This window comes from Orbicella faveolata, unplaced genomic scaffold (assembly GCF_042242905.1).
Source record: "Orbicella faveolata isolate gen_17 unplaced genomic scaffold, um_ofav_v1 contig_26, whole genome shotgun sequence".
Classification (NCBI taxonomy): domain Eukaryota; kingdom Metazoa; phylum Cnidaria; class Anthozoa; order Scleractinia; family Merulinidae; genus Orbicella; species Orbicella faveolata.
The window spans coordinates 9,439,316-9,466,351 of NW_028301554.1; the positions used below are offsets into that span (position 1 = coordinate 9,439,316).

General features: G+C 40.7%; 1 protein-coding gene across 1 annotated transcript; it reads right to left on the reverse strand.

Annotated features, from left to right (window-relative positions):
* Positions 1-370: 370 nt before the first annotated feature.
* Positions 371-3,751, reverse strand: LOC149108081 (CUB and peptidase domain-containing protein 2-like). Its single transcript, XM_089295623.1, has 3 exons — positions 3,585-3,751; positions 2,259-2,415; positions 371-847 (listed from the first exon to the last, which is right to left on the reverse strand). Exons 1-3 carry the CDS (start codon positions 3,649-3,651, stop codon positions 625-627), a joined length of 447 nt encoding a protein of 148 aa, XP_089151749.1. The 5' UTR covers positions 3,652-3,751; the 3' UTR covers positions 371-624.
* Between the last annotated feature and the right edge of the window lie 23,285 nt (positions 3,752-27,036).

Below are 27,036 nucleotides of genomic sequence, written 5' to 3' on the forward strand. Positions count from 1 at the left end.
AGAAGAATACTGAATACTATCTCAAGCCCTACAGAGGCCCGCACCAGGTAAAGCGCTCATGCTTTGGCCACCAAATTAAAATAGGATAATGGGGATATAGCTACAGATACTCTAGCGTAATGCAACGTCATTATGACGCATTTACTTGATTTCATTGGCCGAAGACATCTTTCGTCGATGCTCCCATCATATCTGGGAATGTAATTAAGCAGAAATTCATTAGGTTGGAATGTCTACCAGCTTTGGTTGTCTGTTAGTGGCACTTCCAGGGAGTTGCTTAGGGGACTGAGCAGGCGACCACACCTCCTCTCCTCCCCCCTCCCCCCAACCCCTTCCGCTCTTATTAATGAAAACACTTAATGTTCAAACGGCTCCACCTTACTTTAAGGTGCGAGTGCCTGGAAACTTTGGTTGTCTGACTTACAGAGCGTTATCTTGGCGGCCATATTAATAGGAAATTTTTGCTAATTTTTGCTAATGATAATTTGTATCAAACTCTATAAATTGTATTAGGTAATGATTGTTGTAATGAGTCTTTGTAAAAAGAGAAACTGTCATTAATAAATAAAAAAAAGATGGTAAACATTTTTAAATGTGGCATCATTTAGGCGTCGTATGACGACATCATGTCATGAGTCCCAGTCCCCCTTCATTAGAAATCAGGAAAAAGTACTTACTTTGTGGACCAGCATTGAAATATATCAGGAATCCTCTTTTTTCTCCACTGCTGTCTGAGTGAAGTTTTATCAATATCTGGTCTCCAGTTAAAAGAATGTTCTGCCCAGTCCTCTGGCCGCAGTACTTACTTACCATTCTTCCGTCATTAACAATCTCTAGATAGTCATAGCTGTGAATGAGAAACGGAAATAAGTGGCCATTATTACCCAACTCAGTTAGTTCAAAGGGCCATTAACTAAGATAAAGCAATCACATATCTCACTTCCTTCATGGCCAAGCTTGGTCGTGACCGCACGGAAAATATTGGCACTCAGTTTTTTGTACGGACTGACTTGTAAAGGCCCATATATGCCAACAACGGATATGACAATATACCACAGCTACTCTCATTTTCGCATTTTGTCTTATTAGGTCTATATCGGGGAAAAGTAACATGCCAAAGAGATTGACAAGATGTCAGGCTGGCAAAGTGTAGAAGAGCTTCTATTTTTTCCTATTCCCCCAGAACGCAGAAGCTTTATATGCACTCAGAGCTATCAAAATGGCTCCTTCCTCAAACTAAACGCAACAGTTCAAACCATGAATTCAGATGTATAGCTTACTATGATATAAAGGCATGTAGGGCGTCGCTATTATGATTAATAAAGATAAAGATAAGATAAGAACTTTATTAACGTGTCAAAGTCGCTAGCATACAATGTACACTAATTGGGGACACCTAACTACGATTAATTATCTAATAATTAATAAAATATGAAATACATGTACGTATGTAAGTGTTTTGAAATATATATATATATATAAAACAGACAATGAGTCATGCAGTAAGATCAAGTGCTAGTTGTTACATAAAAAACAGTCTCTACAAGTACTGTCCAGCAAGTTTGTGAAATAAACCAAGCTGATGCGCTTTTTAAAAGTGTGCAATGATTCAGAAGATCGAATCGATTTGTCGAGTTTGGACCAAATGACAGGGCCTAAATAAGTCAGGCTATGTTTGCCATGAGCAACAGTCCGAAATCTGGGTATGGTGAAATCAGAATTTCTAAGGTGATACTGAGAATTGGTAACAACAAATAATTCCGCAATGTAAGGAGGCGCCAGACCATTTTGACTTTATACATTATGGTTGCAATGGCATGCAATCGTCGCGTGTGAAGTGTTGGCAGTTTCGCTCTTTGATTAAAGTTTAACTTAACAACTGAGTTTATCGTCATTAACATTCACACAGTGTTCGGCGAAAGATTCAATGATTACTTTGTCAAGAAACTATTTTATTTATTAACTGAGGTTATTAAACAACTTTTCACAACATTCGGCTGTCTTTTAGTTGAAGACAGCACCCTAAATTAACCAAAGTTGCCTGTGTATCCTCCCGGCCCCACCAAAGGACATTGCAAGAGTACAAGATTCGATCCGAGTTCTGTTTTGACTAGCTGTCCTTTTTCATAAAGCACGAAGACTCTCATCAAATTTCATTCACTCCACTCCAATTAATCCTTAACAAGTTAAAGGAAGAAACAGATCGTGTTGTAGGCAGCAGTAGATATAAAAGCTTGAAGTGACAGCTATGTGCTTACCTGCATGATGAATCATCCTCCAATTCAAAATCGATGAAGGAAATGTTCATCTTCATGTTGTGTGGTATAGGAATCGTATAGCTGCAGTCCATATCGCTGGGGTATTTGTTAGGATATCCAGGACTTTTTAGTGTGTTATTAACCACCGAACCACATCCTGGTTAAGGAAAGGTATATATATCATATAAATTACATGCGTATATGAGTTGTCTTTGAGAAAACATATTGCACAACAGGTATGCATAGGATAACACCAGACCATAAAAGAAGAATACTGAATACTGTCTCAAACCCAACAGAGGCTCGCACCAGGTAAAGCGCTCACGCTTTGGCCACCAAATTAAAATAGGATAATGGGGATATAGCTACAGATACTCTAGCGTAATGCGACGTCATTATGACGCATTTACTTGATTTCATTGGCCGAAGACATCTTTCGTCGATGCTCCCATCATATTTGGGAATGTAATTAAGCAGAAATTCATTAGGTTGGAATGTCTACCAGCTTTGGTTGTCTGTTAGTGGCACTTCCAGGGAGTTGCTTAGGGGACTGAGCATGCGACCACGCCTCCTCTCCTGCCCCCTCCCCCCAACCCCTTCCGCTCTTATTAATGAAAACACTTTATGTTCAAACGGCTCCGCCTTACTTTAAGGCGCGAGTGCCTGGAAACTTTGGTTGTCTAGCTTACAGAGCGTTATCTTGGCGGCCATATTAATAGGAAATTTTTGCACTCTTTAAAAGAGAGATATGGTCATGGTCATTTGAAAATGCTCAATTAGGAGGTCTGGATCTACCACCGTTACCAACAGCAATGGCGTCATTATGAAACCTTTCAAATACTGAAAGTAAGATTTCTTCCTTTCTTTAACAGCGACTCACGAGAGCATATATAAAGGCGGTAATCCTAGACAGAAAGAATCGATGCCATGACAGTCGTGATTGTAAACACTTCGACAGGAAGTGAATAGAAACGCCTAGATTACATCAATATCGTAACACTTTGGATGAATTGTATACCAAACAATGTTCCTTACCATAGCACAGGCTAAGGGTTTTAAATTAATAATGATTAGCTTTAATATATAATTAAGAATTAGATTATGAGCTCGAGATTTCTATCGCTTGATAGTTTACAAGGGCGCATCTCGAGTCAGCTGTCACGAGTGGAATTCGAGAACGAATATTCTCATTGTTTTACCATAGTGTAGTTGTCGTTCGAAGCTGTGTATTACTACATTTCTTTCATTTCTCCTCTCCCGTACATCTGTTACAATCAACTACGAGAATTAGAAGAGATAGCATATCGACACAATATGTCTGCTTACTTTGTGTTGCGTGAGCACCTTCCTTATCATTCAACAAGAGCACGAGCACCAAGAAGAGCATTTTCATGATGTAGAAGTCTTTTTTGTCTCACAATCTGTTGCCTTTTACTTGTTAATTGCCTTTTCTGCAGAGAAATGATTATCAAATTAGCTGGAAGAAAGCCTGTCAAAGATTCTTGGGGAGGGGGCAACCGTGTCAGTTGTTAGGTATGATTAAAGGAAAACCCGCCAAGAATATAAGATTTTTGCGTCCAATGGTTTTCAGAGGGGCCCTGCATACCAATAAAGCTAAAAGTTAAAAGTCTAAAAACGTTAGTCAATCTACATTCACAAAGTTAAAGTTAAGAATGTATAAATTATAAAATAAACTTAAGAAATACTCCAAGGTGCCCTTTAAAAGTTGAATATGTTGGAACTGTTCCTAATTGCATCTGGTAAAGTATTCCAATCAGTCGTCAAATGCAACAGTTGGACAAAGGATTTCACCTTAAAGGAGAAGGTCACTCCAAAAAGCTTAAACTTTTTGTCTTCGCCTATGACAAGTTGCATCGACGATACGAAATTCTACTACTATTACAAAAATCGAGACGAAAACGCAGCGACTAAAAGTAGTGTTTTTAGTCCGAACTGCGACTGCTGAACGACAACCAACTGACACAACCGATTCGAATATTAATTATTTGAGACGTAAATTCAAGCATGCAGTGTTTTGTTCGCCCGTCCCAACGGACGTTGTTAGGGTTAATGAACAAGCGTTCGCCGGAGCATCCTGCCCCTCGAACAGGACTGTGTTCTGTCCCTTCCATCCTATTTATATCCCTAACGGACACAACTGTGTGATTGGTCGCACATAATCTCTGCCTCCTGTTATAACGCGTTCAACCCTGACCTTCCCGTCAGGGCCAGGGAAAACCTCTTGAATTCGACCCAAAGGCCAATGCCCTCGTGGGTTGCCGGGATCTACCATCAGGACCACATCACCGGGATCAATGTTGCGTTTCTCCTCAACCCATTTGTTTCGAGTGTTCAGGGTCGACAGGTATTTCTTCATCAGTCTTCTCCAGCACAGTTCTTGTGTAAACGCCATCGATTTCTGGGGTTGAACGCAATGTCATCGATGACCCTGGGTGCAAGTTATCCTCCCATTTGGCCGTAAAGGAAATGGTTTGATGTTAAAACATGCTCATCTTTGGGATCGCTGAGACAATAACTGAGCGGGCAGGGATTCAAAATTCTTTCTACTTAGACCACCGCGGTCAGTAGCTCTTCATTCGTAGTTCTGGACTCTCCAAGCATTGCACATAAAGCTTTTCTAGCAGACTTTAAGAGGGCTTCGAAAATTCCTCCATGATTCGATCCACCGGGGAAGAGGGGGCGGGGGTGAGGGGAGGGGGGAGGTAAATCGCCACTGGATTGCGTCATGGACTACCTGTTCTTTGATCCGAGATTGATCCAGAGTCGAGACTAGGTCACGCAATTCTCTATCACTTGACGGGAAGTTCGTGCCATTGTCACTAATCATTACCTCCAGCTCTGCACGTCTGGCGAAAATGCATTAAGAAAGCTGGCTGTATCCAGTGAGGAAGCTATTTCTAGATAAACTGCTCGTGTGCTCACACAGTTAAACAGACACAGATAACGCTTTCCAGTCACCCTTCTCGTCAGCTTAATGAAAAAAGGGCCAGCAAAATCGACTCCACAATGAGCAAAACATCGCAATGATTTGCCAAGTCTGGCTTGAGGTAGGGGTGCCATGATTTGTTCACCTCTGCGTTTTCTTCCAAGTTTGCATACATTACAATCTCGTTTCCATCGCTTAATTTTTTCTCTCCCATTGACAATCCAGTATTTCTGTCGTAATAATTAAGCAAGCGTAAAGTTCACTCCGAGGTTATGATGACCTTGATTATGGATGTGGGCGATGACAAATTTTGAGATGTGACGTTTCTTCGGTAATATGATATGACAAGGTGTTTGGCATTGTAAGGTAGATTGGACATTTATAGGCTCCTGCCGACACGTAGGATTCCATCACTGTCCACAAATGACAATCTCCACAGCGGACTGCTTGTCAAGTCACTTCCTCCTCCTCTCACGGTTGTCAATTCCACCGAAAAGCGTTCTCTTTGAATTGCTCGAACCCAGTACCTCTCTGCGTTACTGATTTCCTTCGGATCTAGGACTTTTTCCAGTGAGTCGTTTTGCTTGTTTCCGGTCTCTTGGCTTTTCTGAAGACTTGCTCCTGTACTTTTGGAAATGAATCTCTTGATCCAAGCTGTAACTCCTAACAATCGGCGGAAGGAAGAAAACCTCTCGATGTCAAACAAGTGCAGGGACTGCTTGCATTGAAACGAGGTTGATTTTAGCCAGCTCTTGTTTACCTTCCTCACTGCAATCACTCAAACGGAGGCGACTTTCTAAGGGCCAGGATGTCTCCCCTCATGTAGAAAGGCAGGTCCCTGGAACCAGCGACTTTCAACGGATAGATTTTTCAGGTCCAGACCTCTTGTTGCGTCGTCAGCGGGGTTTTGTTTTCCTGGTATATGTCGCCATTGAGGTAGGTCCGATTTCCGTTGAATGTCGGCTTTTCGAGTAGCAACAAACGATTTCAGTCGTCTTGAGTGACCCTGGATTGAGTAGATTACATCCATACTGTTCGTCCACAGGGTGTGTCGACTTAGCGGAATTTCTAGCTTCTCAGAGACCGTTTCAGCTGACCGCACTCCGAGTACTGCTGCCAATTAACCCAAGGCGTGGGATGCTGACGAATTTAATCGGTATTATTCTTGCTTTGGCTGTTACCAGGGAACATGAGATCTGTCCACTCACGTTTCCGTATTTGGCGTAGCTTACTGCGGCATAGCCTAGTCGTGACGCGTCAGCGAATGTATGAAGTGAGACGTCTTCCACTGCTTCCTCGTAATGTCGATAGTAACTTAGCTTGGGATTTTGACCTGTGGAGCTTCTGGCAACCGTTTGGCCCACTGATGAGTAGTCAACTTTAAATCGTCAGGAAACTCTTCATCCCATTCAACACCACAAAACCAGGCTTCTTGTAATGCCATTTTTGCTCTGATGATGTATGACGCCAAGAACTGCAATGGATCAAACCGTGTAGCAATACTACTTAACACTCCTCGCTTCGTGTAAAAGGACGGGTTGATTTCTTTGACAATAAACGTGAAAACATCTTCATTCGCATTCCAGTGGACTCCTAATGTCTTGACACTAGGAAGTTCTGAGTCGTCAAGCTTTACTCCAGTTGCTTGATCCTCTTATGGGATTTCTTCTAGCACCTCTGTTCGATTACTACACCACTTTTGGGCACGGAAACCAGCACCACCCAGGACCTTTGTCAAATCTTTACGGACGAGAACGGCGTCTTCTAAAGTTTCTTCTGAGTGAAAGATATCATCCATGTACATATCTCGTTGCAGGACCATAGCTGCTGCTGGGTAGTTCTCTTTAAAGTCTAGGGTGTGGCTGCAAAGCACGACCTGGGCGAGATAACGGGATGCTCTGTCTCCAAACGTTTAACGGACTGCTTCATATACATCCACAGGCTTTGTGGTATCGCGATCTCTTCATAACAGTCTGTGATACTTGCGGTCTTTCTCAGCGAGGACAAGCTGAGAAAACATTTCCTTGATGTCCGCTACTAGGGCGACAGGTCTCAGTCTAAATCGGAAAATTATCCCCAGGATATCTCGTTAAAGTTTAGGCCCAGTAAGCATCGCGTCATTCATGGAAACGCCCTTGCAACGTGCAGCCGAGTCAAATATTATGCGTACTTTGGTGGTCTCTCTATCTTCACTAATGACTGGAAAGTGTGAGAGGAACCAGCTTGGACCTTCTTCTGCCTCGTTATTTTCTAACTTCCGAACGTAGCCCTTCTCGACATTCGCATTCATTTCTTCTTTGTAACGTCTCGCAACATCTGCCTTCTTGAGGAGGTTTTTCTCTTAAGAGAGCAAACGTTTCTCTGCTGAAGAAAGGGCGGGCAAACGTCCAACACAGGTCCACCCCAACGGCGTTTGGACCGCTCCAATTCGACCGTAACATTCTGTTAAGGCTAGCGTAAGTTCAGGATGGTCTGATCCGATCAGAATGTCAATAGTTTTCCTTCCAGGGGCTTTAGGAAATGGAATATTCTTAAGGTGTTCCCATTTGACTTTGTGTTGATTCCAGTCTTGACACATCATTCAGTGTCCATCCTTCAACAGTAGATTGGGTCTCCCCATTGAGACTCTTTAACGTCAGCGAGACTTTCTTACAACATCCCCTGCAGACTCAGAGTCGCCGAAAGCGCTTCGTGTCTCTCCAGCAGCGTCTACACGTTCATGCGGATTAGATCGACGTTCGAAGTGCAGATGGAAGTGATATAGGTGCTTCTACAATCATTGGTACCACAGCGATTGTTTTCCGGACCATTCTTCGCTCGATGGCCTGATCTCAAACAACGATAACAAAGTTCATTCTTTTTTGCGATTTCCCATCTATTCGCAATGGATGTTTCACCCCAGTTCTTCCTTGAGTTTACTTAGTGAGGTCCATGGCACACAACACACTTGGGTGTGGGCTCTCTGGTAACGTTGTGAACTGCTCCTTTCTCACGCTTGTGTTTGTTTGACTCGATATATCTTCTGTCTTTTTCTTTGTTCTCTCCTTAACTTCTTGGACGTCCATACGGTAAACAACTTGTTTCTGTAACCATTTAGAAAATACGGATAGTCCATCCTTCCTGGGCTTCCTGTGCAACCACTCTTGGTACGCGTTAAGAAGAGACCCTGATAACTTTCGTTGCACTGCAATGTAAGCTGAGATACTCCTGCGAGTTCTTGATGCTGATCGCTATTCTCAAGCTTAACCACAACGTCAGTTAAACGATCCGAGAAAATCTTCAACTCCTTTAGGCTAGTCTCCTCGACAGGAGATGCACGCAAACTGGCTTCGAGGTAACGTTGCAAAAGTCGCTTTTCACCTCCGTACTTCTGATCAAGTTTTTCCAAGGCAGTTTGATATTGTCTAGATGTGTAACGTGACCGCTCCACAATTCGTAACGGCTTGCCAGACAGAGAATTTTTCAACATCATTATCTTGGTTTTAGCTGGTACTTTTATCCCATCCACAAATATTTCAAATTGCACTTTCCATTGTGATAAAGGTCTTTATCTCCGCTGAAGACGATTAAGGCGGGTTTCTTGATTCCTTTGAACAATCTGTCAAAATCGTTCGAGTCGAATTTGTCTTTGTCTGACTCGTCTTCTTCACTTTCTTTCTTTTCCGAGTCAGAATCTTTATTGCTGAATTTAGGAGCCGATTTACTCCCTTTGGACTGTGAATGTGACATCCTGACAAAAGAGGCCACTCACGGTCCAGAATCAAAACAACAAACAAGCGATCGCGAACGATCGATCTAAAAAGCAAATAATCTTGTTTACACGTGCTTTGCGATGATGTCATTTGTTTTCCCCCGGCCAAAACATATCACTCTAGTCTGCACTGGGTGTTAAGGACACTACTTAGTAGCCAGGCCAATCATGATTAGTTAATAATTGTCTCTTTATCTTAGTTACGAACGTAGTTACAATGTTTACTTCTTTTTTATTGGTTTTGTAATCGGACCTTTAAGCGTCACCACGCGCATATAAAAACTGAGTTAGCGTCCTTTTAAAGTAGTTTTTCGTTCCTTCTCGCGTGGCCTTGTCAACCTTGAACTCTTGATGTTTTTGATTTCCTAACCCTAGGTTTAAGCAGGACCGATATGTGAGTACCTTTGTCATTTTGATTAAGTTACGTTTTTATAGCTATGGGCGAAGGAATACAAAGAAACATTTGTACAATGTTGATTGATTTATGATCGTCTAAATTAGAAAATGTTCTTAACGTTACTAGAGTGAACGCCCACCTTTTAGGTTCGAAAGCATTGAGCTGTTAATCAGTTCTTTTCGTTGTGTATTTCTGTGATCGAATCTTATTTAGTATCTTAGCGTAGTATTTACGCTGGCTATTTTTTGATGTGTTGTACTATTCAATTTCGTTATGTTATCGATTCCCAATCGGTAGTTTGTCTCGTGTAAGTTTTGACTATTTGTTACGCAACCTTTCCGCTAAATTGATAGAAATTCGTTACATATTGTTATTTCAGTTTACGATCGTTTATTTTGATGTAATAAATCGCCAACAACCGTCAGCTTTGGTTTTCCGTGGTTTACTTGTCTATCCTTGAAGACGACCTGTAAAGTAGTCCCACCCACTAGCTTGTCGCGACACGCCTAGAGCTCGTTTTGTTTCGTCTCGTTTTGGAATTTGCCAGTCGCTGCAAGCGCTACACCGGAACTGCATTCCCTTTTTTGTCGAATGCAATCAGAGTGAAAAACCAGTTCGAAGAAGACTCCAAAACGTCGAAAACAACGAAAGAAGCCACAAAAGAGAACAAGAATGACATAGCAGATGGACACGGCTATTGGATGGACATACAGCACATGGTTTGGCGATGATGTCATTCGTTTTTGCCCCTGCTACGGCGCGGCCAAATCGGTGTCGAACGATCCAAGATCCACCGTCCTATGAAACTTGACTCAAGTCTACATTAGGACTGCGTTCTACGAACGCAATAAGGAGACTGAAGTTTTCAGCCTGCCAATCACAAATCCCAACGGATGACCAACGCTCCCATTTGATTGGCTTATTCACTCAGGTCTAATTTTAGCGCGTTGCCACAAAATTCCGGAGAGCGACGGGTGTAATTTTCTGTTTTATTTTACACGTAAGCAATGCCTTTTGAACTAAATGAACGATAGCTTCAAGAGAAGAGTTTACAAAGAAAATTGACTTTTTTTAATTTCGACTTCATAATTTTTGTTCCTCCACTTGCGAAAGCCTATCGTATGAATTCGAGCTGTTCACTCAAATTTATAAAATGCCGTGTCTAGTTCTTTTGATGCCAGGTGTCTTTGCTCCTTCGAAGACTAACGCGGCTGAGAAATAAGTTTGGAAACTAAACTCGTAAAAAACCTCAGGTACAAGCAGACTACGAAGGTAATATGTTATATCTACGGTAAATCGATCTTTAAAACGAGGAATCTCTAAAAGCGGGAATCTTTAAAACGGGGAATAAAGATTCCCGCTTTTAAAGATTCCCCATTTTAAAGATTCCCCGTTCCCCGTTCCCCGTTCCCCGTACCCCATTCCCATTCCCCGACCCCCCGATCCCCCGTTGCCCGTTTCAAAGATAGCCGAAAGAATCGATGCCATGACAGTCGTGACTGTAAAGACTTCGACAGGAAGAAACGCCTAGATTACATCAATATCGTAACTCTTTTGATCAATTGTATACCAAACAATGTTCCTCACCTTAGGACAGGCTAAGTTTTTTTTTAAATTAATAGATAATTGGCTTTAATGCATAATTAAGGTTACACAATACCTTTGGGGGTGCCCCTCAGAAAAAAATTCGTACCAGCCTTGCTTTTAAGGAAACTACCACAAACTATATATCAATAGATATATTATAAACTGTGGAATTCGGGGAAAATATTCACAGTTTTGGCCGTGCCTTTGTTGACAAGAAAGAAGCTGGAAAACGGAAAACGGCCGGCTGTCATTCGGCCGAAATTATCGGGTATCAAACGCAGGCAGTAATGTTTAAAAACTGCACAGTGTTTATCAGCAAGTAACGATCTCTCAAAGGGTGGCGAGGTTTTCCTGTTTTGTTATTGGTTATCTTTTTATAGACCCGTAAAATTATAGTATTTAATTATATAGCTCCATCGAAATCCAATATTGCCAACAGACCTATTCTTTATTAATGTTTGCAAACTGTCCAAATTTAAAATAAATTGGATAGTTTTTGCTCGAACGTTTAGTTTAGCTTTGAACAAACTGTCCAATTTGAGAAAAATCTGGATACTTTCCATCAACCAATGAAATGTCAAGATAAACAAACGAACCGAGTATTGGCCAATCAGGTTGCAGCTATTATCACTGCCATCAAACGTCACCGAGCGATTGTAGCTCGCTAAGTTTTCTTATGTTTTGATAATGGCGGAATTTCCCGACTTTTCTCTCCACCTTTTTGACGTCTAAACTTTCAAAGGGAGTTTTCAGCTAGGTTTCCACAGATAGATGGTACTGATTTACTCGAGATGAGGGAGAATAATCAGAACCAGAACACTCAAACAAGCAAAAACCCTGGGTTAAAGTGTCTGACCTGTGACTTACTGAGCGAAGCGAAGTGAGAAATACTGTACTTTTGAGAATAAAAATATTTGCCTCGTTCATCTGTTTTGATCCTATATAATTAATAAGTAATAGGACTACATGCTTGTCCAATTTGGAAATAACTGGATTCAAAAAATTCCTCGGACTGGCAGTCCTCGGAACTTTTTCTCATCCAATTATTTCCAAATTGAACAGCATGTAGTCCTATTTCATATACGAATAATATGCCCACCCTGTTGCGTTTGCGCCTTTCACAAGAGAAATATTCATGATATGAAGAATCCCCGACATCCTTTTGTTCCTTCATGCCCAAGTAATGTTCTGGCAAAATTTTGTGACAATCTACCAGCTCTACATAGCCTATTAATTCATTTAAAGAGATGGTATTCTCGCGAAAAACGTTTGCGAGTTATCGCCGTTTGAGCAATTGCAAACATGTCACGCCTTTAGTTCGATGTACGTCAACAGAATATGCCGCCAGCCAATGAAATCATGGCACCCCTAGCGTTCACAGCGAAAGAAATGATTTTCGCTGGAATTCCAAGGCAATAATAGTATTAATAACAGTCACGTTCTCCTTGTTGAACTTCAGCGTGCGTTTGTAGAGAGGTCTTCACCGCTCGTGAGAAATAGGAAAAACCAAGAGAATAAGCGGGGTAAGAGTACAGGTATGAGTATCCACGATCCCTTGCTGTTGTTGCTCAAAGTTTTCTTTTGTCTTCTTCTTAGGTCCTGGTATCGATTTTTTCGCTGTACCAGGACTTTTCTCTCCCTTTTTTTTAGCACGTTTCATGACCTCAATAAGGAGTGATAGGTAGCATGGAAAAACGAATTAATTCGATAACTCACCTACGAAATCAATAGCATTTAACCAAAAAAAATGCTAATGAGGCCCTTGTAATAAGAACTACCGGAGGAACCCGTTTCGAGCAAAAAGTCGACGCGCTATGAGGATTATGACACCTAACTGTTTTATTAACTTTCATACCTTTTTTTTTTTTCAAATAACTCGCGCGCGTTTTAAGTTTTTATTTTCATTTTCTGGGAAATGTTATATTTTATAGCGACCCTTTATGGAAAAATACAAAAGTAGCACACTCAAGTTATTGTGTAACCTTAAGAATTAGATTATGAGCTCGAGATTTCTATCGCATGATAGTTTACAAGGGCACACCCCGAGTCATCTGTCACGAGTGGAATTCGAGAGCGAATAATCTGTTTTACTATAATGTACTAGTCGTTCGAAGCTGTCTATTACTACATTTCTTTCATTTAATTTAATTTTAATTTTTTCATACAAAGACTCCTCCTCTTCCGTTGCATCTGTTACAATAAACTGCGACAAAAGGCCATTTTGCTAATGCAAATATTTCCTAGTTCCATTTCCTTGTGGTGGCAAGAAGTGATCACTCCGCCAAAAATGGCCTCAAATTTTGCCCCCATAAGGGACTGGAGCTGGCATTAGCACATTGGTGTATTAGAAAAGATGGCATATCGACACAAGGTTTCTGCTTACCTTGTGCTGCGTGAGCACCTTCCTTATCATCCAACAAGAGCAAGAGCACTAAGAAGAGCATTTTCATGATGTAGAAGTCTTTTTTGTCTCACAGTCTGTTGCCTTTTATTTGTTAATTGCCATTTCTGCAGAAAAATGATTATCAAATTAACTGGAAGAACGCCTGTCAAAGATTCTTGGGGAGGGGGAGGGGGCAACCGTGTCAGTTGCTACGTATGATTAAAAAAACACGCCAAGAATATAAGATTTTTGCGACAAATGGTTTTCAGAGGGGCCCTGCATACCCATAAAGCTAAAAGTTAAAAGTCTAAAAATGTTAGTTATTCTACATTCACGAAGTTAAAGTTCAGAATGTATAAATTATCAAATAAAATTAAGAAAATGTGGGAACTATTCCTTATTCTAATCAGTCGTCAAATGGAAAAGTTGGACAAAGGATCTCACTTTCAAGGAGAAGGTCACACCAACAACCTTACATTTTATCTTTTCGCCTATAGCAAGTAAAGGTAAAGGTAAAGGTAAAGTCTGCATGCGAGCCAAGCGGCCCATCAGGCCGTAGCTTATCCCGGTTTCTGTAGCATGAAGCGACTAGGAGTATTTCTAATCCCCCCTGGATGGGATGCTAGTCCATCGCTGGGTTACCCCCAGCATTAAGCTCACCGGTACCCATTTATACACCTGGGTGGAGAGAGGCACTGTGAGAGTAAAGTGTCTTGCCCAAGAACACAACACAATGTCCCCGGCCAGGGCTCGAACCCGGACCGCTCGATCCGGAGACGAGCGCGCTAACCCTGAGGCCACCGCGCCTCCCAAGTAAACAAGCAAGTAAACATTCAAGCTTTTTCACTCTCTGACGTCTCAGCCTCTGAAGTTCCCGCTATCCTGAAGAAATTCTTCTTGAAAGAAGGGAATTCGGGGCCCGCCATTTTGAAACTGTCTTGGCAGCTAGGCCGTATTTATGTGACGTCCTTTCGTCTGACTCGAAATTGGCGGGAAGGAAGAAAAAACCTGCAGCTGACTTGGCATCCTTCACAAGGTCAGCAAAATCTATTTATTCCAAGCGATTATCCACTTCACTATCTTCAATGCCATCATTTCGGAGTTTGGAGCATGTTTGGCTCAAAGCAACAAAGCTCAAGAGCAGCCATATCCCAAAGTGATTGTTGAAAGGCTTGTCGGAAGCCATTTGGACAAAATCTCTCGGACGAAATTACGTCACGAAAATGCAGCCTGGTTGCTGAGTGCCGTTCAAAATGGCGGCAACGATGTTCGGATTTTGGGCTTCTTCGGAGACGAATTTCAAAAAGAAAACCTGCACTTTAGAGGCTGAAACTTCGGTGAGTGGCTAAACTTAGTGCAAGGTTTTTATTGGCGTTGACAAAAAATATACGTTTTTTGGAGTGACCTTCTCCTTTAGTAATTACAAGGTTACTTATTTCAAATCTTGGAATCATCAACATTTAATTAAAAGGTCTGAGTGATAGTATCTATTTTATAAAGAGTTAAAATAAGGACTAAAAGACTCAAAATTTCAGTGGAATGGCAATTTCGATTTCTTAATATCCTGTCACAAAGTCAACGATAATTCACCTCCATCCTTGTAATCCAGCTTCTTCCCCAAAATACTTGTTCTATTTTGCTCTTGACATGTACAATCTCTTACTTTTTTAATTCATTCCAATTTATTGGTATCTTTGGTGGCATTCGCAGTGGACAATTAGGGAATGTAACTTTCGATAATTAGCGTGGACAGTATCCTTTTAAGCACGGAGCGATCCTATAGATCGTTTTCACTGTCACGCCGAATAAAAAAATAAATCGAAAACCATTCACTGGATAAAGTCAAGAAATTGTGATCTTATAGGAACTACATAGAGAAGACACTTCTCCAAGTTTTAGGTTTGTGCGTTTTCCCGACTGCCGGATATTTGTCGAAATGTTTCCCAGAAATTTACAGAGTCCAGTATGGAAACGCCATGTTGGTGCACTTCTGTGGTGCACCAATATGGCGGCCGGAAAATAGTGTAAACATCTGGAACTTACTTTGGCTATCTAGGCGACTGATTATCTGTACTAACCAAACAAACATTTACCTAAGCACTTTTCCTAATGATCTAACTTCTAAAAAAGCTAAAAATCATGAGAAAGGTATATGTTTTTCGACAAATGCAATTGTAGCTTTGTGTCACGCACCGACATAACTCTTAAATTCAAAATACGCTAGTTTTTAAACGAAGCACACTATTGAGCTGTAACATTGTAACCAGATATAAATCTACCCCGTCTAATGCCTGACAGGGAAAAAACTTTGGTGGCTCTTTAATTTTGGAGTTTAGAAAATGATGACGTCACATGAAAACGATCTATATAAGAAGACTGAGGTGTTCAGCCTGCCAATCACAAATCCCAATTGACAACCAACGGTCCCATTTGACTGCCTTGTTCACTCAGGTCTAATTTTAGCGCGTTGCCACAAAATTCTGCAGAGCGACGGGTGTAATTTTCTGTCTTATTTTACAAGTAAGCATGCCTTTTGAACTGAATGAACGGATAACTTCAAAAGAAGAGTTTACAAAGAAAATTGACTTTTTTAATTTCGACTTCATAATTTTGTTCCTCCACTTGCGGAAGCCTATCGTATGAATTCGAGCTGTTCACTCAAATTTATAAAATGGGGTCTGAAGTTCTTTTGATGCCAGGTGTCTATGCCCCTTCGAAGATTAACGCGGCTGAGAAATAAGTTTGGAAACTAAAACGCGTAAAAACCCCAGATACAAGCAGACTGCGAAGGTAATATATTATATCTACGCTAATATGGTCATTCTTCAGCTAGTTAGCTGAAAGAAATTCAACAGGGTGAACATTGGCTGCTGTTGTACCGTCTTGCTGCTAAAATTCAGTCGGCCTTTTAGAAACGCAAATTGTATTTTTACTGCATTCAGTCATGAGTCTTCCTTCTCCTTTCTAACGTCAATATTCAGGCAAAACCCCACTTTGCCATTTTTGAAGTTCTCTTCTTTCTTCGTAATACTTTTTGTTTCCAGTTTCTTTGCTCTGAAAATAGAATAGCTTGAGGAATAAACCAACGTTGTTTAATTTGCATTTTGCTTGCATGCACCATCATAACGCTCATAAATCTGAATGATTTTAAACATTCCACCAAAATCCGTCTCTGTTCACAGGCTAACCAAAATCACCTGTTTCGAGATTTGTTTTTGTTCTCGGCATGCTGAGATAAATGAAAACCGATAGCTCATTGATTGCAGGCATTAGCTTTGCCATTTTGGTTAGCGACGAAATTTGAATGTTCCGTGAAGTGACGAAGATAGTACGTTGTCTTTGTTCTTCCGAAGGCATCTTCTAAAGTCTTAATATAAGTTTTATTTTCACTGTATTTTTATTATTTACTTTATAGTATTTTACGTAAATGACTCCGTTGTTTTAACGAAAAAAACGCTATAATCTCAACGACTTCTGTTGTGCGACCGTTATTTGGGCTTTCCACCATTACATCAAAAGCCAACAGGTAGCGTGTCCTTGCCTTTTATAGGATCGCTCCATGTTTAAAACCTTCAAATTAAGAGGTTTTCATGTCTTTGATATTAAAAAAACTTTCCTATTCTATTTCTATTCTATTGCTATGTGTTTCGCTTTAGAGAAACTTGCGACACAGATAAATGATATGTTCCAAAGTGGCCGCAAATTCTATAATCGGGGAAGAAAGAAACCCAAGAAATGCTAAAAGAGAAGCACGAACTAAAAGCTGTGTTTCTATAACTTGTGCAGTTTAGGAGAACACGGAAAAATTGCTGAAACAGTCGCTTGTGACTTCTTGTTCTCATAACATTTCTTGCTTTCCTAGACTTCCACTTGTGATTCTACAATTTAATTCAAACCAGAGAAAATTTTCTGTACTTGTGCATGCTTGTGATGCAACGAAACATCATGCTCACCTGAATATTCCATGAGGTTAAATAAGAGGGAACCTCAAGCAATAAAATAATCGCAGCAAGTAGGGAAGAGGAAAAATATAAAACATACCCAAAAACGCGACAGTAGCGTAATAAGCTGATAGCAGCTGGCGAAAAAGTTAATTGGGGGCGGAGAGAGGAAGGGACTAAATGCCATAAACAGACATCCCCGTGTCATCTATCGAGATGTAATAAATGTAGATGACTTTACCTGAGATGTGCCTTTTGTTAAGACCGAATTAACGTTAATGGTTATCAAGTGGCAGTCTCTCTAAAAGCGGTCCACTGCATTTCGGATCGGAAAAAAGTTTTCCCTCTAACTTTTCTCAGTGAACTATCTTGGGTCATAAGTAAATGCAAAGAATTTAGTTTTTGCAAATACGTCAAAATAATTTTTTTAACAGCTCAAAACAATCATAGCCCGAAAACGCCTAAATTTGAGCGTTTCAAAGACGGAAAATTGCCTAAATTGACAAGCTCGTTGCTCAAAGACCACCAAACGTAACAAAAAATTGTTATTATCCCTACATTAAGTGATCCTTCAAAGGTAAGAAATGCACGTTATTTTTGATATATTTTGTTTTAGGGGATCCTGAAAACTTATCTATTACCACCCGTTATATCTCTTTCTGAAAACCTGCGAAAATAGCTTGTCTTCGCTGGCGTTTATTTCCAGACCCGGCTGCTAAAGACTCCAACTGAATTCTGCTAAACAAGGGTTAGGAAGCAAAGAAATGTAAAAATACCTTGCGCTTTTTATCTTCCTTTCCCACAACGACTTCGAACTTTCTGTTCTTCGTGCGAATCTGACTTCATTATGCAAATTAGGTTGTCACACTAATGCTAATTCATTTTTGTTTTCATTCAAAACGCTCTGACATTGTTTCAATTAACCATGCCACGTCTAAGCTACAGGGATCCAACAAAAATGACTGTCGGATGTTTTACTATACTCCAAAAGAGCGGGAATCAGGATGATAAAAAAGTCAACACAAGGATGAGGATGGGTTGTGTACATGTTGTGTTGAGGGTGTCCTGACCTAACAGCTACGTGAACTCAGATCCCTCTCAGGGGCAGCTAATTTGGCCTTTTCTCTGTGGAGCAGTGCCCCTATTACCTCTAAAACTGCTTTCAATACATTACAGCCAGATAAAACACCGGATGACCCTAAAGGGTCTTAGCTGTCGTAAAATCCGTTTCAATCGCTTTCTTGAGAAATGACGTTAAATGTCGTTTTGATGATATACATATAACATAACATAAAACATATAACATATTTTATATGAAGTCACAAGCTTGGAGCATGCGCATGACTAGGACAATTTTCTGTCATGTTACAATTTTATACATAGGCAAAGTAATCAAAATTGCTGGGCATGTTCCCTAAATTTGGATTCGACACTGAGGCCGATGCCCCCGGGGCGGGGCCGTTTGTCACAGGGAATACGGTCTAAACGCTTACAGGTACCACTAATACCTAGTCTTGTCCCCAGATAAGATATATCCTGCGAAGAATCCCTTTCAAGAGCAAGTTTCAAGAAAACGTGTAGTCACCTGCATACTGTTTTTAAATAACAGCGTCTTTGACTGTCATTACTGTTGGGTGTTACAACTACATTCTGAAATCATTTCCTTCACTTTTGTAACAAGAACTCCCTTGGTATCTCTGGATCGAAATGGGAACTCGAAATGTGTACAGATCTCTCTAAGCATCTTGACCTTGAAAGTTGGTAGCTTTGCCTCTCTTGCAAACGTGCACAGATCGTAAATATCGTACAAGATTGGGTGGGTCAAGCCTACTTTTCCCAGGACAGCTTCCCTTGTTTCTAAATCGTCGTCCTCCTCTGTGTCTGTATCTAGCTCACCTCCACTCATCAACTCTATTCGCTTCTGACTTCCCTGTTTGATGCTTGCAGACAATCTCGAAAAGAAACCTTGAATTTGACACTTCGAGAGCCACTCCGTTCTATCGAACATTCTCTCTCCGTCTATTGTGGAAGCAATCCGCATATCCTTCGCAACCTGCGCTGGATCTTCTTTCTTTCCAGGGTCTTGCCTTGTATCAGATACTGCCTAATCTTTTGAGAGAATCCACACTTGCGCGTTTCTTTTGAAGTGCCTATTCCATTTGCAATCGTGAGGTACTTGTCAGGGATTCTGCCTCCGCCGTTATTACTCCGCTTGAACTTTCACTTTGCAAAGTCAATGTCTGTAAGTGATCAACCCAGTCTCTCCTCAGTTTATCATAGAGACACTCATTCACGCGCTGCGGCGTTATACGATGATCAAACAAATTCATATGGAGGTCAAGGTCGGCCTGACTTTGAAACTCTTCAGTGCAGCTAGTTTCAGGACATTCGTAGAGCTTGTCCTCATTGACATCGGCTTTGCTTTGCTCTTTTAATGGAAACCGCCTGGCAGTAGTAGAGAAGAATGGAATCTCATCCAAGAGATTTGTTTTTGTTTGGGGACAAATTACAATGTCACTCCAGGGGATAAACTTTCTGGGACCGACATTGAAGGCTTTCCATACACGTAGGCCTTCGTGCGTACACTTGAAGTTGTGCAGGTTACTATAGTTGGGAATCTTGCTTATCTCCAGCGTTGCGCACTGATCCTGGATAGCACATACCGTCGCTGTCGTGCCCTTTGCTGGTCTCTCTTCGGCAAGGCGGTATACATATTTTGAGCAGAGACAACGTCATGGCCTCCGTTGCAGTACCTTCTAATAGCTGCCTTCATCAGACACAAAATCTGGTCACACATATCCTTTCCCGACTGAGGCTCGGAGTGGTCGTATCTCACGATCTCAATCCCCAGGCGATACCCGATTTCTTGGAAGGACGACACTAGCTTGCTATTGGGGTAACAGCCTGCCTCATCTGATCTTAGGTACACTTTTTTAACTTCTGGATTTCCTTGCTCTATGGTAGACAGGAGATTTTCCAGGATTGATAGCACTGCAAACCAGTCTTGTCGACAACTGTTGACAAGGTGAACGTAACAGGTTTCTTCAACGCTTTCGTCTCGTCTCGTGATAACGCTGATCACGTGCCAATTGAATCCTCTCTTTGCAAACCAGTCTGCCTGCTTCTCGCGAAACTTCATGGCCGTGAACTTCATTGCCCAGTCAACTACTATGAATGCTTCGACTTCCTCGAGAGAGTTGAGAATTTGGCGCTTAACTTGATCTTGATTCTACGCTCTGAGAACATGCGCTTTCCATTCGAAGATTTTAGAAGCAGCACCGATCGCTTCATACTGAAGTTCATTTGCTTAATCTTCACCCAGCTGGGTCGTGTACTCAGAAATGGCATCTTTTGCTTCTCCCACAACACGTTTGAGGCTCTCACAGTTACCACACGCCATGTCGTGACTAAGGCCACATGTGTCTTTATAGGTAGTGTTACTGACATCGCTCAACGCAAAAGCTCTACAGTGATCAGGGCAGCAGCTGCCATCCTCTCTGCAGTGGTCGCGATATGTTGTCTTGAGATACAACTTGCCTCCGTGTAGCCTCTTTCGAGCTTGTTCCTACCCGTCCTTAAGAGCCCCAGCACGCACTAACTCGTCCACGATTCTTAACAAATCCTTAAAACAATCTGCACCATCAGCTGCCGTATTATCGAGACCTCTCAAAGATTTTCTCTGCGAGGCTTCCTGGACTTCAAGTACTCTCCACATGGTGGATCTGCTTATTGGTTGAAATCCAGTCTGTTGGCAATGATCCAGGTATTGGTTGATAATCGTGCATCTGGCCACGGTGCGAACGACGTTAGGCATAGTAAGTTTTTCACCACTCTCAAGTTTAAGGGTGCGAGTACCGCAAGCTACGTCTTGGTAGTAATATGGCCTCATGGTAAACTCTAAAAAATGGTCTAGTTAGTGCTGGCTCAGACGGATTCTGTGTTATGGTACTTTTTCAACAGGTACTCCGGGCCCACCAGTTTTCGTTTGAGCTCTAAATTTCTTTATTTGTCCATCAGAAAGATTTTCAAATGGCTTGTGAATGTCTTTAAGCTCTTTTGTAGTGAATCGATTGGCATAGATACTCAGAAATTGTGTTTTCAAAGATTTACAAGGGCTTGGATACCAGCACTGCGAGTTTGCCCCTTATTTTGTTGTTGTTCTACGATGACTTGGAACAATTGCTTTCCATCATTTAGCGTTATTACATCACACATCAGCTGACACGCTTCTTCTGCTTTATGGATAACTGCTGATCTCTCAGCATTAGAACAGTTTTCCCAGCAAGGTACCTGCGATTGAAGAGGATCAATCCGAGGCTTTCTCACAGCATCGGCAAGGCTGTCCATACAAGAGGTTGAAAACTTGGACTGAACCTTCAACATTCTCTAGAATCAGTCCAAATTCCTGCATGCTGTCGTCAAATGCAAGCAGAGCTGAAGGCGTCCACGTTTCATCACCACGTTTTGCTATATTAATAGAATTTTTTAATTGCGTTTTTCTTCTGTTGGCGCCTTTTATGATGATTGTCAGCAACTAAAAAGTGTCCAATTTATTAAATTACTGTCACCAACCGATTCAAACTAATTAAATAGGATTTTGAAAACATACCCAGCTGCATTCTTAAACGAAAGGAGATTTCAGTTTGGCGTGTCATCCTGGGTCTTGGAAACTGTGGTTCACTCATGGCTCTATCTATGTTTTTGTTTACTGGCATGCATGGTTAATGATTTAAAAAATAAATGCACTCACCTCGCACAACTGGGTGACTGGCTGGATTCCTTTTCCGAAGAGGCATGTAAGACCCAGGGCATTTCTTTCACGGAAGCATTGTGTTGGTTGCGGCAGTTATTACAAATAATAGTCAGTCACTAGTAGTCATAACAATTGAATAAAAATTCTAGCAGGGTTCGAGTTTAATCCTGTTTCTTCATTTCTCAAGAGTAGGCAATATAAGTAAGGTACTACACTGTAAGTAAGCTAAAGCCGGTAAAGTAAAATCCTTTATTTGAAACACGATTATCGTTTAAGCACTACATCTTTGAGGGGTCGTGTATCTAATTAATCATAACTGTAACTTCCCTAGCCCCTGAAAGAGCGATAAAATATGTCCGTTCCTAACAAATTCGGGACGTAACATTATCCCAAGCACAACATGAATTTCCGTACCATTGCTTTCCTCCACAAATGCGTCTTTGAGTGAGAAGGGGTTGGGTAATACTTTCCATTTTTCCCATTTAACTCCCCATTTCTTATTTTTCTCCTCGTTTTCTGAGGTAGTCGTTTTGGATTTGCGGTGCGGGGAAAAAACGGATATCACGTTGTCCATTTGTTGTATACCAGAAGCCGACCTGATTTTTTTAATCAAGACTAATGAAGCTTATTTATGAATACATTCCCTTTGTTTACTGAGGTGTAATACAGTATGTATCTTAAAAGCCCGGGTTAACCTACTAAATCCAAAGTACAGTCTCCAGGGTCATTTCTTTGAGAACTTTTATGAGATGTGTCGCTTTTCTTTTCAAATTCTAATTTCTAAGGAACCCAAGAATACTAACTCGATATTACCATAGACACGTTTAACTTAATCACTCCGGTTAAGGAAAACAAACTGAGCTACAAAGCACAACAGCATACCGAGGGCAATTTCCCCCTAAACTAGTAACTTTTAAATTATCATTATTTTCTGCCGTCTGTACTTCTAAAATGAGCTATTTCTAGAACACGAATTATCCGGCAATAGCCTAAAAAGGGCTGTTAGCCGACACGACACGAACAAGTCAGACAGGAGACGCGAATAACCTTCCGCTTCCACGCGCGACAAGAAAAACTATCCCATATAAGAATCTAAAACTGAGGTAAACTACTTTGAAAAGAAAAACGATGAAATGTGTTAACGCCTGTGTTATGTAACAAAAGGTGTGTAAGAAAGTCACAATTTCTTGTACGCACCTGAACCGACTTGCATTGAAGAACACCATACATTTGATGGCTTTAGCCATTTCAAGATTCACTGACTATCGGCTCTTTGCCCCTTTCTGGCTCCTACCAGGACGCCCTTGATGTGCTGGATACTGACAGGCTGTTCTGGGTCGACAGAATTCCCCATAGGTGTGCCTGTGCTTGGCGCATACGGACATTTGTGCGATAACCGACTCGTCTAAATCAAAAAGGCCAGCCCTCGCCAAGATAAGCTGTCCCTCTGTTATGGTCTCTCGTGACAAGTGGATGGAAGCAAGGTGACTTTCTATGGAGTCATTGCATTGACGTAAGCTGACGATACCCATGTTCCTCTTGAATTCCCACAAAGGTCTGTACACGTGCGCGATAGAAAGCACGACATTTTGTTTTGAGATAGGTATCAGTTTAATCTGATTTGTCAGACATGGTGGCATAATTTAATCACGCAAGCTAGGCTTTAGCCAAAACTAACACTAGAAAACTAGCACTGAAATTGTTTCCCAAAAATGCCCCAAACATTAAATTACAAAATTGATACTAAACGAGGCCACCAAAATTAGCTATAAAATTGCCTATTCCTATTGTTAGGCGGTCACTTCAACGGGTACTAAAACAAGCGAAAATTGATTTTTTGATATTAATTCTTGCCGCGCAAACTATTACAAGTTACTACATATTTAACTTCGCTCATATATGATACGGATATATTAACCCATGCAAACCTACAAAGCTTTCAACTTTCAGTTGCCGAATAGAAGATAATAAACAAAACAGAAGCTAATTGAATTGAATGCATTGGTCACAAACTGTCGATTACAGTGTTCATTGTAGAAGCCTTTCGCCCGTATTAAAAGCTGAATTTTACGTGTTCAAGTATTAGAACCTTAAGTGCATGCAAATATTGAATTACACATATTGCTTTTTTAAATCGTCAATAGAAGAAAAGCTACAACCGTGGACGTATTGTCTTGGAAATTTCCCCCGTGCCCCCGTTCAATGTTGGAGATACCAACACAATCGATGGACACGAATTTCTACCCCAACATTGAACTGGGGGGAAGGGGGAATTTTTCCAACATTTGAGACCAAGGTTGTAGATATATTAAAATTCAGCTTGGCAGCGAGGCCTATAGGACACAAACAAAGGAAACTGAATGACATGTTCATTCATTTCTTTTGTTTGTGTCCTGTAGGCCTCACTATCAAGCTGAATTTTGATATTTCGAAAGTGACCTACTACCTGTAAGTTGTGAGTCGCGCGCTTCATCCATTATAACATCGGTCAGCAGTTGACGGTATAAAGAAATGAATTGAACGTACATGTGACAAGTTAACAAAGTGTCTGGTGACATGCTAAAAAGAGATACAAAATAGAAACTTATGAAATATTTGTTACTGGTCAATGAAAGCAAATAAAGCAGAGCAAACCGAAAACCAGGGCATTCAGAGGAAAACTTGGTTTTGTTTCGTTTCCTCAGAGACGAAACGGTATTGTTTTCAGTTCAGGGGTGAACTATTTACATAGTGATTTGTAATATCCACTCAGAACAAGGTTCGTAATTGTTAATGTAAATACGGTGGAAATTCGGTCATCGCAACAAAATGTGGCGTTCCGAACATTTAAATTTCTGCTTTATTCGAAAATGGAGAATTCCGACTGACACTCTCGTTCCTCGTTATCAAAATACACAAGAAAACTACACACTGGACTTCTGTTCGGATAGTAATAGTGAAAAGGAAGTTTATTTTGGAGGTAGAGAGACCGCCAGACCACGCATTTGTCCACTAATGCGATATTTTAAGCCGATGAAAGCAGTTCAACGAAGAAATGGTACTGTTTTCCGTTTCATAGTGATTTATTGACATAGTGAGTATGAATGTTATCAGCCAGTAACGCTTGTAATTCACAAGATAAACATGTTCAACAAAAATAACTTCTCGAAACTAAATTTTATTTCGTGACACGCAAAGAAAAGGGATTTAAAATGTCATGCAGGTAGAAATAATTGGCGACTTAAGAGTGCCTGTAAAAATCAGACAAATTCTTAATTTCGCGGCAAGGGTCGAAAATTCGATTTCGCTCATATTCTTATGGTAGATAGGCTAGGGCATGACAAAAACTACTGGATAGTTTTTTTGGCAAAATATCCTTTTATTTCAAAGAAATATGCAAATTACCAACTTCCGTTAAAATCGTCATTTGACGCACCATTTTATTAAGTAAGTTTGAGAGCCTCGCATGCAAAACCACATTATTCTTCCGTCTCTAAAACACTCAAATATTTTTGTGCAATGTTTAAATGTGTTCTGGGTTGGTTTTAGGGAATGTTGCGTTGTCTTTTGGGTGCAAAATAATTAAATTTCGAAGACATGTATTTCATTCACTTAAAAGCACTTCGTGAATATAATTGATTTTCACCATGTGCGGAACCTTCAAATGGTTTAAGCTTCTGGTGGTTGAATCGCAGAAGAATGATCTACAGATTCCTGTAAAAATTTCTTTGGGCAAATGATTGTGAGCGACACGAGAGCTTTTCAAAGTACGTTAAAAATGCAAATATTTGACCATTCCCTCGTCAAATTTCAATTTACGGGTTAGACGTATATTTTAGCATGCGCCACATCACTTGACCTATAATAAGTTGAAATTGACACAGCTGATAATTTCGAAATGTTGTAACCTTATTTGTTGCAAAAGGCGGGTCCAAAGCCGATTTGACGTGTTTCTAGTCGATCTTTCACCATTCGTCGCATATAAAGCAGAAGTTTGCTTTTGTTTACAGGTTAACGTCCGATGTACATCGCCAACTGTCAACCTATTATTGGTCGAATACCATGAATCTGTGACCATCTTTCTGCACATATGAACATGACTGCATCTAAGTCAAAAACGGCTGAGTCATTTGTAGATAGTTGCTTGCTTTGCACTGCGCCAAAATAATACGTTTGATCGATTGCTGACCATTGCTTATAAGCGTGTCGGCGCAGCACAATCTTACAGCCGTTATTTGTTCGTCACACAATGCTGTCACGGCATATGCTGCACATTTTGATCCATTTTGTATAGAGCACTCTCACGATAAATGAAACAATTTAATTATTCTTCATCTGTTTGTTCATATATATAATAATATGTGTATATTTATATAATCTTATTCTATAGTGTACGTGGCCTCGGTCCAAATCACGTCTGTTGTACGTTTTGATGTTTCAGACAACAGCTGATAAAGCTAGTGCCTGTACTCACTAGAATTTTAAAAAAATCGCCATGAACCAAATTATAGATCAATGAAGCAAGAACTAGCTGAAATAAAAATAGGAAATCACAACGTATCTAATTCATGAGAAAAACAGACTAAATTTAACTAGTAATTACGTGAGTAAATAGCCCTGACCAGGCCATTTTATTTGACGTATTTTGTTTGCCTAGTGGCGAGGCATTGCTGTGTTTGTAACAGAAAATAGAGGACTGTTGTCAATAGAGTCCAAAATTATTTTCAGTAAAATATTGTAAATAAAACACCTATTGACCGGTTACCTCTGCGGCCACCATTTGGTCGTTCCGGTAAGGGTTTCATTATTGTTTTTACCCCTATTCAGCGGCCACCCAAAATTTAAACACCTTTTTTTTGGAAAGGGCGATGGCAGATAAGAGTCTGAAATTGAAGGTGCATGACGAGTGATAATTCAAATACACGTCTGTCATGATTGTCTTGAATTGACTGCATGTTCACCAAGAAATTTATAACCCGATAGTGAAAAATTAAATATTCAAAGTACACCAACCTCTATTTAAGCGGATAGCCCCATTAA